This window comes from Lithobates pipiens, unplaced genomic scaffold (genome assembly GCF_037356315.1).
Source record: "Lithobates pipiens isolate NorthernLeopardFrog02 unplaced genomic scaffold, aLitPip1_a1.2 Scaffold_25, whole genome shotgun sequence".
Lineage (NCBI taxonomy): Eukaryota > Metazoa > Chordata > Amphibia > Anura > Ranidae > Lithobates > Lithobates pipiens.
In genome coordinates, this window is record NW_027507787.1 from 131166276 (window position 1) to 131180028 (window position 13753).

At 38.9% G+C, this 13753-nt stretch overlaps 1 protein-coding gene across 1 annotated transcript in view; it reads right to left on the minus strand.

Moving 5' to 3' along the window:
* CHAT (choline O-acetyltransferase) overlaps positions 1–13753 on the minus strand; it is a 184239-nt gene that overhangs the window by 94456 nt on the left and 76030 nt on the right. The window contains exon 6 of the mRNA XM_077454885.1: positions 11818–11998. Coding sequence (XP_077311011.1) covers positions 11818–11998 — 181 coding nt within the window. The remainder of the gene's footprint in view (positions 1–11817; positions 11999–13753) is intronic.

Below are 13753 nucleotides of genomic sequence, written 5' to 3' on the forward strand. Positions count from 1 at the left end.
ACAGAGAGTGACAACTTCACACCGCCTGCACAGAGAGAGAGAGAGAGAGACAGCTTCACACTGCCTGCACAGAGAGACCGCTTGACACTGCCTTCACAGAGAGACTGCCATGCTGGGCGGTCGCAGGGTACTCAGCTGTGTTAGAAAAGCAAATGAATATTCGCTTTCCTAACACTAAACCGCCTCTCCACCAATCAGGTGTTTGGGTCTGTTACTTGTCACCTGATTGGCTGAAACGACAAGTGCCACTATTGGACACCTCACAGGAGGAGAGGACGGGAGATGAGGATGGCAGGAGACACACGGAGGACCCTGCTCGTCGCTGTCACTCGCTGCCCCACCAAGACAGGTTAAGTGCCAAGCAAACGGCAAGTGGCAGCATTGGGCACAGTGGCTGCGTTTGATGGGCACAGTGGCAGCATTTAATGGCAAAGTGGCAGCGTTTGATGGCACAGTGGCAACGTTTGATGGCACAGTGGCAGTGTTTAATGGGCACAGTAGCAGCATTTGATGACACAGTGGCAGAGTTGGACGGCACAGTGGCAGCATTTAATGGGCAGAGTGGCAGTGTTTAATGGGCACAGTGGCAGCGTTTGGCACAGTGGCTGCAATTGATGGCACAGTGGCAGCATTTGATGGCACAGTGGCAGCGTTTGATGGCACAATGGCAGCATTTGTTTCAAATCTTCTCTTTATTATTTTTATAATAATCATAAAACATACATATCCATTTACAATATCATCATACAACATCATACATAAAACACAAGCATTTTACTCCTCATTTAATATCACCCAAGAAAAAAAAAAAAAAAAAAAGATCCCCCTTTTCTCCTTCCTTCCCCCCCTCCTCTCCCCCCCCCCTTTCTTTAAATTATAAATATTCTACCATTCCGTTTGAGGACCGAAACTCTTCCCATTTTTTCCACACCATTGGTATCTGGCTTTTTACATAGCCTTCTTCTCTTATTTGTTTTTCCATGAAACACATCTCATTCATTTCGCATATCCATTCTGATATTGTTGGACTAGTTGTTTCTTTCCATTTACGTGCTATTATTGTTCTAGCTGCTGTTGTCATATATTGAATTATCCAATTTTTCATACTATCCAATGTATCTGTCGTAAGGGAAAATAATGCTACCTTTACATCTGGAGTTAATTCTTTTCCAGTTACTTTTTGGTATATCTCAAAAAATTTTATCCAAAAGTTTCTCACTTTCTTACATCCATACCAAATATGTTCCAATGTTCCTTTTTCTATCCCACACCTCCAGCACTTCTCTGTATTTCCTTTATTAACTATTTTTAATGCCACTGGACTCCAGTACCATCTCAGTGCAACTTTATAATTTCTTTCTTGATGTTTTAACGCCGTTGAGGTTTTATGTATTATTCCTAAAATCTTTTTCCATTCTTTCTCTGTAATTATCTCTCCTAATTCTTCTTCCCATTTTCTGATTCCTATTAAATCTCTAATGTCCCCCGTGGGTAACAGCAATTCATATATTTTAGATAGCCTATTCTTATGGTTTTGCTCCTTCATTATTATCTGTTCAAACTTATTTAATGGTCTATTTATTGAATTTTTATTTATCTCAATAAATTTTTCTAGTTGATAATGTTGCAACCAGTATTTTTTAACTTCCAATCCCAAATCAAGTAAACTTGGCATATTTCCATCCACCAGGATCTGTACTAGTCTTATATTCTACATCTTGTTCCATTTTAGATAACTTACACCTTCCAAAGCTGGCTTAAATTCTGGGTTGGACATCAATGGGGTCAAAGGTCCAGTCCTGGAGGATAGCTTACCTTTTTTCAGCAACTCGTCCCAAATTTTTAAAGTAGCTCTCACGAAAATTGGCAATTCCTTTTTTTTTATTCTTAATTCAGGTTTTATCCAAGGTAAAAATTTAAGCTGTACTCCCATAATTGCCTCTTCCAACGTTACCCATTGTTTATTTTTCTTATCATGTTGCCAATTTATAATTCTAACCAGTGATGCTGCTTGCATATATTTTACAAAATCGGGCAATCCCAAACCTCCATTTTCTTTTGTTCTGGTTAGTGTTTCTCTTTTTATTCGGCAATTTTTTTTTGCCCATACAAAACTACTTATAGCTTTCCTTAGATCTATCATTATCTTCCTGGATGGAACAATAGGTAACGTTTGGAATACGTATAGTATCTTTGGCAGTATCTCCATTTTTACTATATTTATTCTACCCAACCATGAATATGTTATTTTTTCGTATTTTTGCATTTGTTTTATTATTTTGCGTATAATCGTATTATGATTTAATTCTTGTATCTGCTTCAAATCCTTCGGAATCATAACTCCCAAATACTTGATTGCCTCTTTCTGCCATCTCAACGGAAAATCTTTTTGCAAGAGTATCTGCATTTCTTCTTTTATTTCTGATTTCTCATAGTTTACCTTAAAGTTACTTAATTCCCCGAATAGATCTAATTCTTTTATTATATTAGGAATTGTTATAATTGGGTTTGTTATATACAATAATAGATCATCCGCATATACTGCCAATTTATATTCCTTATCCTTAATTTTGATCCCTTGTATATCTTTATTTTTCCTAATTGCGTTAATTAAGTGTTCCATCGCTATTATATATAGTAAAGGGGATAGGGGGCAACCTTGACGGGTCCCGTTTGATATCTTTATGTATTCTGAAAGTATTCAGTTTATTCTTACCTTGACTCTTGAATTGGCATATAATGCCATAATCCTACCTAACATTTTTGGGCCCAATCCTAACTGTATTAGTGCCTCCTCTAAGAACCGCCATCCCACCCTATCAAAAGCTTTCTCAGCATCTATAGTTAAGAGACAGGCCAGGATGGCGGCCCTCTGGGCATATTCCAACAACGTACAGGTCTTTATTATATTATCCCTAGTTTCTCGCCCCTTCGTAAAACCCGTTTGGTCCAGCTTTATATGTTCCGGAAAAATGGGGGTTAATCTATTAGAAATAATTTTTGAATATAATCTAATATCTATATTTGTTAGTGAAATTGGGGCGGAAGTTTTTACTTAATGTATGGTCTTTTTCTGGTTTTGGGATAAGTATAATGTGGGCTTCCGTACTCTGTGGTACGAAAGTCTGCGTTTTCGTTATAGAATTATATGTTTTTTTAAGTATAGGTATGATTAGATCTTGGAACCGTTTATAGAACCTTGCTGTATAACCATCTGGTCCTGGGCTCTTCCCCAGGGCCAGTTCGGCAATTGCCTGTTGAATCTCCTCTGTTGTAATTTCTTCTTCCATTTCCTCAATTATTTCTCTAGGAAATCTGGGTAACGCTGTTTCATTAACATATTTTCTAATTTTTTCCGCCCTTTCCTCTTTTTTATTTTCCTGTTGTAATTCTATATTATATAATTTATCATAGTATTTTTGGAATGTTTTTACAATTTCGGTTGGATCATATGTTATTTCCCCGTTTGCTTTTAAAATCTTTACTATAGATGTCGTGGATTGTTGTCCTCTCAGTGTTCTTGCAAGTAGTTTAGTAGCATAATAGTAACATTGTGTTCTGTTCTTGTCCCTTATACGAAGGAACTCCTCATCAAGCACGGCCTGCAGCTCAATTCTTTTGTCTTTTAAAAGTATGTTATCATCAGACTTCAAGCTCTGTTTATGTTTTCCTTCCAGTATCCCAATTTCCAACAATAATTGATGTTTTTTTTGTTCTTTTTCCCTTTTTACCCTACATCCGTGCTTGATTAACAGTCCCCTCAATATGCATTTTAATGTTTCCCATTGCATAGGAGATGAGGTGTTATCTTTATCATGAATTAGCAGGAATTCCTTTATCGCTTGCTGTATATCCTCCTCACACTTTTTATCTTTAAGTAAATTATCGTTCAGACTCCACATCCCTCTTGTTTTTTTATATTCCACTATTTTTAATTCCAGATATATTGGTGCGTGATCTGACCATAAAAATCCTCCTATATCTGTTGTTGGAGTCATCAATAATCCAGATTGATTCAGGAAAAAGTAGTCTATTCTATGATAAGAATCGTGAATATTTGAATGATATGTGTAGTTCTTTTATTTTTGATGTTGTACTCTCCATATATCAATCAGTTGATACACATCTAGTAATTCTTTAAATTCTTTTAGTTGTTTATTTCTCCTCTGAGGGTGGGTATTAGTAGTGTCTATTTTCATATCCATTATAAAGTTCAGATCTCCGCCAATTATCATTGTTCCTTCTGCACTATCCATTGCATTCCTTAGAATTTTTATCCCTGTCTCAATTTGTTCATAGTTTGGTAAGTAGAGATTAATGATTGTAAACGTCCTACCAAATAATTTAACCTTTACAGCTAAAGATCTGCCATCTTTCCCTTTATACTCCTGAGCTACTTGATATAACGTATCTCTATGGAACGCTATTGATACCCCTCTTGACTTAGAATGGGAATGTATCATGAATCCAATTAACGTAGTTCTTATTAGATAATTTTGGAATGTGCTCTGAACGAAAGTGCGTTTCCTGGAAAAGGACTATATTTACCTTTCGTTTATGGAAGAAGTTTAAAATTTGACTTCTTTTTGAGGGAGAGTTAAGGCCTCTTGCGTTGAAAGAACAGATTTTTAACCCTTCCATGTTAGACTTCCAGGAGGGGATGAATTATTCCTTAATCTACGGGGGATCTCACAAGGTAACAGAAGAAGAGGGAAGAAGAAAGAGAGAGAAAAAACCCCCCCAAAAAACTACAACTTTAATTAATCCTTCCTAGCACAATTCTTACCTAATATTTCGTATCCCCAATCTTACGCCCCTTATTCCTAATTTTCCTCCCACCCCCAAAAAAATTAATAAAAAATACTTGTTACTTACACTCGATCCTAACACCTCAACTAATCGACTCACCACCCACTCCACTCTTTCCTTCACTTACACTACCCTATATCTAATGACTTCAAAAAGTCTAACTTACTTAACTAGTAAGGTCCCTATTAAGAGGGAGGAAGTCAGAACTGCTGGTCTAGATTGGCTAACCATCAGTTTTTCCAATGCCGCCTATCTTTTCATGTCTACGTCTACTATTATGGCTTCTAATGCTGAAAGCTCGTCCTTTATTTCATATCATTAGGCTTCTTCATTTTTTCCCTTATCCGTGACCCCCCCAAAAAAAAAAAAAAAAAAAGGAGCCACAGTCATATTCGGGAAGAGGAGGGCATAAGGAGGGCATAAGGATGGGTCACGGGGAGAGAGGGAAAGGGAAAAAAAATAATAATAAAAAAAATAAAAATAAGGATAAGTATAATGTGGGCTTCCGTACTCTATGGTACAAAAGTCTGCGTTTTCGTTATAGAATTAGATGTTTTTTTAAGTATAGGTATGATTAGATCTTGGAACCGTTTATAGAACCTTGCTGTATAACCATCTGGTCCTGGGCTCTTCCCCAGGGCCAGTTCGGCAATTGCCTGTTGAATCTCCTCTGTTGTAATTTCTTCTTCCATTTCCTCAATTATTTCTCTAGGAAATCTGGGTAACGCTGTTTCATTAACATATTTTCTAATTTTTTCCGCCCTTTCCTCTTTTTTATTTTCCTGTTGTAATTCTATAATATATAATTTATCATAGTATTTTTGGAATGTTTTTACAATTTCGGTTGGATCATATGTTATTTCCCCGTTTGCTTTTAAAATCTTTACTATAGATATCGTGGATTGTTGTCCTCTCAGTGTTCTTGCAAGTAGTTTCCCCATTTTATTACCATAATAGTAACATTGTGTTCTATTCTTGTCTCTTATACGAAGGAACTCCTCATCAAGCACGGCCTGCAGCTCAATTCTTTTGTCTTTTAAAAGTATGTTATCATCAGACTTCAAGCTCTGTTTATGTTTTCCTTCCAGTATCCCAATTTCCAACAATAATTGATCTTTTTTTTGTTCTTTTTCCCTTTTTACCCTACATCCGTGCTTGATGAACAGTCCCCTCAATATGCATTTTAATGTTTCCCATTGCATAGGAGATGAGGTGTTATCTTTATCATGAATTAGCTGGAATTCCTTTATCGCTTGCTGTATATCCTCCTCACACTTTTTATCTTTAAGTAAATTATCGTTCAGACTCCACATCCCTCTTGTTTTTTTATATTCCACTATTTTTAATTCCAGATATATTGGTGTGTGATCTGACCATAAAAATCCTCCTATATCTGTTGTTGGAGTCATCAATAATCCAGATTGATTCAGGAAAAAGTAGTCTATTCTATGATAAGAATCGTGAATATTTGAATGATATGTGTAGTTCTTTTATTTTTGATGTTGTACTCTCCATATATCAATCAGTTGATACACATCTAGTAATTCTTTAAATTCTTTTAGTTGTTTATTTCTCCTCTGAGGGTGGGTATTAGTAGTGTCTATTTTCATATTCATTATAAAGTTCAGATCTCCGCCAATTATTATTGTTCCTTCTGCACTATCCATTGCATTCCTTGAATTTTTATCCCTGTCTCAATTTGTTCATAGTTTGGTAAGTAGAGATTAATGATTGTAAACGTCCTACCAAATAATTTAACCTTTACAGCTAAAGATCTGCCATCTTTCCCTTTATACTCCTAAGCTACTTGATATAACGTATCTCTATGGAATGCTATTGATACCCCTCTTGACTTAGAATATGGGAATGTATCATGAATCCAATTAACGTAGTTCTTATTAGTTAATTTCGGAATGTGCTCTGAACGAAAGTGCGTTTCCTGGAAAAGGACTATATTTACCTTTCGTTTATGGAAGAAGTTTAAAATTTGACTTCTTTTTGAGGGAGAGTTAAGGCCTCTTGCGTTGAAAGAACAGATTTTTAACCCCTCCATGTTAGACTTCCAGGAGGGGATGAATTATTCCTTAATCTACGGGGGATCTCACAAGGTAACAGAAGAAGAGGGAAGAAGAAAGAGAGAGAAACCCCCCCCCAAAAAACTACAACTTTAATTAATCCTTCCTAGCACAATTCTTACCTAATATTTCGTATCCCCAATCTTACGCCCCTTATTCCTAATTTTCCTCCCACCCCCAAAAAAATAAATAAAAAATACTTGTTACTTACACTCGATCCTAACACCTCAACTAATCGACTCACCACCCACTCCACTCTTTCCTTCACTTACACTACCCTATATCTAATGACTTCAAAAAGTCTAACTTACTTAACTAGTAAGGTCCCTATTAAGAGGGAGGAAGTCAGAACCGCTGGTCTAGATTGGCTAACCGTCAGTTTTTCCAATGCCGCCTATCTTTTCATGTCTACGTCTACTATTATGGCTTCTAATGCTGAAAGCTCGTCCTTTATTTCATATCATTAGGCTTCTTCATTTTTTCCCTTATCCGTGACCCCCCCAAAAAAAAAAAAAAAAAAAAAGGAGCCACAGTCATATTCAGGAAGAGGAGGGCATAAGGAGGGCATAAGGATGGGTCACGGGGAGAGAGGGAAAGGGAAAAAAATAATAATAAAAAAATTAAAAAATTAAAAAACCCCACAGACCTTACCCCCCTCCCCAAAAAACACTTAATCATTTAATCCCTTATTTATTTATTTTTCCCCTTTTCCCCACTTCCCTTCACCATGCTCATGTGAAGAAAAAAAAAAAAAAAAAATGTATTACATTTATTTATTGTATCTTTATTTATTGTGTTGTATCTTATTTTACTTGTTATTTAAATCTATCCCACCTCCCCTCGTTAATCACATAATTATGAAGAAGAAAGAAAGAAGAAGAGAAGGAGAAAAAAAAAAAACCCCAAACCCTCCCCCATATCCTCCTTCGGACATTTATTCTTTCCTTTTTTTATTTTGTATTATGCTCACATAAAAAAAAAAAAAGCACACACAAAAAAAAAAAAAAAATAAATAAAAAAAAAAAAAAAAAAACCCCCCCAAAACACCCCACCCACTTTGCGACCTCCTACAGTCACTTATTTCATTTAAATACTATGCTCGTGTGTGAAAAAAAAAAAAAAAAAGAAAAACCCCCCATTCTCCCTTATTCACTCATTTGTATTTTACTGTGCTTGTATACCTTATTTCGTGACATAAAAAAAAAACAAAAAAAAAATACACACATATATATATATATTATATATATATATATATATATATATATATATATATATATATATATAAACTTTTCTCCTTCCCTTCCTCCCTCCCCCTCCCCTTCGTTCTTCTCTTTTTTTCCTTGCTCTCCTCCTCCCTCCCCTCCCTCCTCCCGTTTCATTCCCCTTTTCACTTCATGTATAATTCCGTGAAAAAAAAAAGGGATCCCATCTTAAATCCCAATCAATCTCCCCACCCCCGTCCCCCCCCCTCCCCTCACTCCCCCTACTCCCCCTGTCCAATTCCTCAAGTCCTTATATTCTTATTGCTGGTTTTCTGTATAGTTTTAGCCAGTCTGGTAAATCTACTAGCGGGAGACCAAGAGTTTTTACAAATTCCGGTAGATCTTCTAGGTTCCTGTAGGCAGCTATCGAACCTTCATAATGAACCTGCAATTGGAATGGATATTTCCATCTATATTGCAAGTTCCTTTTTCTAAGTTGTTCCAGCAGAGGTTGTAATGCTCTTCTTCTGTCCAAGGTATGCTTGGAAATATCCTGAAAAAATATCAGTTGTTTTCCCTCATATTCTGTATTTTTTTTTTGTCTTGCCGCCATCATTATTTTATCTTTTATTCATATATAGTGCATCCTACAGATAACATCTCTAGCCTCACCAGGCTCTATCCTTCTTGCTCCGGCTATTCTATGCACACGATCGATCAACAGATCGTCTAAGGACAAGTCCCCACCCAGACCTTGGAAGACCCCTTGTATCACCGAAATCAAGTCCTTTGAGCTCACATTTTCATTCAGACCTCTAATTCTTATATTGTTTCTTCTGCTTCTGTTTTCCTGTTCATCTATAGCAGTTCTAGCTTGTATTAAATCTTTTTCCTGTTCTTGTATTCTCTCTTTTAATTGAACCACCTCTTGCTCCATATTAGACACTCTTGCATCCAGTTTCCCTATTATTTCCTGTGTTCTTTGAGTGGATACTTTAATCTCCTGGATTTCGGTTTTATAGGAATCCTCCAGTCTGTGTATGTATTGATCCATATCCGACCTGGTAGGGAGGGAGCGGATATATGTTCTTATGTCCCAACTTTCATTATCTCCCTCCCTTTGTTCTGTTGATAACCCTGTTATCTCAATCGGTGAGCTATTCCTGGGCTGACTTGTAGTTTCCTCTCCTGATATCCCAAAAGATGTTGATGTTTCTGCCATTTCTAATAATTCCTCCGATATTTGTAATGATTGTGATGTATGTGATGTATGCGATGTATGCGATGTTTTTGATACTTGTTGGGGGGATTGAGATTGATCCTGCACCTCTACCTGTGGGTACATTTGCTGAAAAAATTCCTTGATATCCGTTGTTTGGGTAGCTTGGGCCCCTGTAGAACCTTTATTTCCACCTTCTTTTTTATCCCTTTTATATTTTTGGCTTTGGGGTGTTTTATTACCCCTCTTTGGTGCCATAACTTTAACTTTCCTGGGATTTTCAGCCTTTTTCTAAGAACCGTTAATGTCCCTTTAAGGAGATTGCAGTACTTTTCAGCAATAACTTTGCATTAGCCTTTGATAGTCTTTCAGAAAGCCAGTATACCTCAATAGCATTTAAATACCATCCTTATATATGTATACATAATGAAACAGTCCATGACATTCCATAATTATATTAATCAAAGCCTTTTTCTTTGTTTGTTTGAATTTTAAATTCATTAATTAAACCGCCATAACTTAAATCATGAATTTTCTTTATGTTTGCTTTAGCTTTTTGTTTTTAACTTTGAGTGCAATTTCTCTCTTCCCTTTCTTTCTATGTCTCTTCCAGGACCTTTTCTCTTTTTTCTTACTTCACTTAATTTTTTTTACACACAGTCCTTAATTTAATTTACTTCTTATTTATTATTATTGTTAAATCTTACGTCCATCTCTGGTTCTTCACTGCAGCTTTCTCCTTTTCTTTTCCTTGCTTCTGCTGTCACTCAGACACAAAAAAAAAGTTTTTCTTTTTTTTTTTTTACCTTCAAGGTCCTCTGGCTCTCTAGTCAGCCTTGGGGTTCCCCGAGGCTCCCCAAGGTTTCCAGCTCTCTGTCTCTTAGCAGGGCTCTCCGTAGCTCCCCCCGAGATTCTTCCTGATCTCCGCCTGGATCCTCCGGGACCGCCGCCGTGTGGACGGTGAAACAGCTGATGGCGTCGGCTGCTGGCTTCCGCCCACACACCGCCGCTCACGCCACACCTTCTCCACCTCCTCGGCTCGGCTGCGTCTCGTTCCTCGGCGCTCCACAGGCTGTCTCGGGCTGACTTGGATTTCTTTGGGTTTCTCTCACTCCCCCTCCCGTTGGAACCTCAGTGGTAAGGCACAGGAGAACACAAGCATCCGCCGCAGGTTCGTAGCCAGTCAGATATATCAGGTATGGCGGTATATGAATCGGCTCTCTTGCTACTGAGAGTAAAGCAGGTTTTCCCGGTTGGTAGCTGATAAGCGCTTTCTAAGCCTTCAAGCCATGTATGTCAAGCTATAGCAGCGGCAGCATTGGGTCCACTCTACGGAGCAGCAGCCATCTCTCCCAGCAGCTCCGCCCCTCCTTCCTCTGATTCTGAGTGGCAGCATTTGAGGACAAAGTGGCAGCATTTGATGGCACAGTGGCATCGTTTGATGGGCACAGTGGCAGCATTTGATGGGCACAGTGGCAGTGTTTGGGCACAGTGGCAGCGTTTGATGGCACAGTGGTTGCATTTGATGGCACAGTGGCTGCGTTTGATGGCACAGTGGCTGCAATTGATGATTTTTTTTCAAAAAATTTTTTGCGCCCCCCCCCAAAACTTTTGAGCACCAGCCGCCACTGAAGGAGGGACGTATTTATTCATTACATTTTATGCACATTTATACTTTTTTTCAGCCCATGAATATTTGTAAATATACCATGTGGTCCTCATACTGAAACGTTAAAGGCGCAGTCCGGCCTGAACTTGTTTGGCTGGGATTTTCCTATGGGTCACAGGAGTGCAATTAGTTTTACACTCCTGTGACCCATTTTCAGCAGAGAGCGGACTGAAGTCTGTTCTCTGCTGACATCACCAATATCAGCCCAGGCACCACGGCATCCTGACTCTAGGAGTTTGGATCCGCCAGGTGCCTGGACTGATAGCCATCTCAGCGAGCCACTGAAAGGCTGAGACAGCCGCTCCTTGCCCCTCCACAGCTCAGCGCTCCAGTGAGCATGGAGGAGCAGAGTAGGAGAGCTGCTGATTGACAGGCAGCAGCTCTCTGCTTGGGGAGTCGAGAGAACTCAACCATCGGCGGTGTTTGATGGCTCGGTTTTCATTGTAGAGACACCAGGGGGTCGATGCAGCATCCACCTAGGTAAATAACCCCCAAACTCATACTTATTTTTTAAGAGACCCCTTACCTAAACTAAGGAAGGAGAAGTAAGCAGAATAAATGGGCTAGTCACTGGAATTTTCTGAGCTGTTTCTGCAGCTGTTATTCCCCCCAATACTCATTTAGAATCCATGCACACTAACTAACCTAGGGAATTGCTCTGGCTGATTAGGGGAAACCCTCAGCACAATGATAATACAGCGGTAGCTGTTCGGGTAGGTGGAGGTATATTCTTTTTGCCTTTTTGACTCATTTTTAATAAAAACACTTAATGCAGCTCCAAACACAGTCTTTCAGTATAGTAGTGAATTATTCAGTGGTCTGTATAATGTCATAATAAAATACCTGGTTGTTACAAGCAACAATTATATGCTCTGGTTCTGGCATAACACTGCTCTCTTGTGCCACTAATGTGTCTTTCATGCCACCTGGAAGACGGTAAGATGAGAAGAGCCCATAGTACTGCTTCATACACATAGGCTGACCAGATAGTTGACCACGAGCATAGTCCATTGGCAAAGCATGCCTACAGTAACAGGAAAGATACAAAAAAATAAACACTGATTACTTAGGAAAAAGTAAATGTAATGCTAACGTGTTACATAGTTACATACCTAAAGTTAAAAACGTACAACTGTACTCTCCCGTAGGCAGTCTTTTTATTTTAGTTAAGCCCAGTGGTATTTTTTCTGCCTTTGCCTATTATTATTGCCTATTCTAGTTTTTCCTGTTGTTAGCTCTCCTTTATCAAGCCTTGTACACACGATTGGATTTTCTTATGGGAATTATGTGATGGCAGGCTGTTGTCGGAAAATCCGACCATTTGTGCGCTCCATCGGACAATTGTTGTCAGAATTTCGTGGACAAATGTTGGATGGTAGGCTTTAAAATTTTCCGGTCTGTTGTCGGATTTTCCGAGCGTGTGTACACAAGTCCATTGGACAAAAGTCCAAAGCACAAACATGCATGCTCGGAAGCAAGGACAAGCCAAAATCGATCAGTCTTGTAAACTAGCGTTTATAATGGAGAATTAACATTTCTGACGTGGCTCCGTGGATGACAGCGCAGTCGGTTCCGCGGGTGACAGTTTCTTGCGGCTCGGTCGGTGAGTGGGCGGATGAGAGGGGGGGGGCAGCTGGGCAGCTCAGTGTTTGAGTGGGCTGCTTGCCAATCAGGAAGCCGGCGGGCAGGGGAGCAGGCTTCCTGATTGGCAAGCTATGTTTGTGTTTGTTGGCCGACAATTGTGTGCTGTTTGTATGCAAGACAAGTTATTGGCCAAGGCCTTTTGGACAAAAGTCTGATGCCGCGTACACACGATCGGAATTCCGGCCAAAAAAAGACCGATGAGAGCTTTTCATCAGGAAAATGCGACCGTGGGTATGTTCCATCGGAATTTAGCTGTCCGAATTTCTGCCAGCCAAAAATTGATAGCATGTTCTCAATTTTTCCAACAGGAAAAACTTTCTATCGGTAATTCCGATCATGTGTATGCAATTCCGACTCGCCAAAAATAACGCATGCTCAGATTCAACTACGAGACAGATTGGCTACTGGCTATTGAACTTCCTTTTTCTAGTCAAATCGTACGTGTTGTATGTCACCACGTTATAAACGATCGGAATTTGATGTGAACGTGTGTAGGCAAGACAGCTTGAGCCGAATTCCATCGGAATTCCGTCGGGAAAACCATCAGAGCTTTTTCCGATGAGAATTCCAATCGTGTGTACGCAACATAAGGCTTCATCTGCGGAAAATCTGATCATGTGTACAAGGCTTCCAGTTATACCCTCTCTCTTGTTTCTGGTCTTCCTACATGCAGCCTTGCTGGTTGTATCTATCTTGTATCCAACCTCGCTGTTTCAGATACTACTACATATATCCACTTACAGTTACATTTGTTCCTGTTTCTTATCATACTGTGGCCTGTCTGTCAACTGTTGCTATAGGATATCACAGTGGGATCAGCCAGGGACAACATGGTCTGGTTACACCTTAGAGTCTTTGCTTTAGTGGGAACTTTCATGTACCACTGGAAACCTTTCTGTCTCCTGTTTTGTTTTTTAATTTTTTTTGCAAAAAAAAAATTCCTATAGTGTGCCTGTGCCCCCGGATCCCAGAATGGTGTGGAAATATTTTAATTTTTATTCCTGAATGTGGCCATCCATCTCATTAGGTTTTATCTGAGAAAGATAAAATCAAGGTAAAATCTAACTATGTGAAATTATTAATGGGCTGTTCTAGATGAACAAGCCTAGCTGTCAGTCTTCTTGAAAAAATGAAG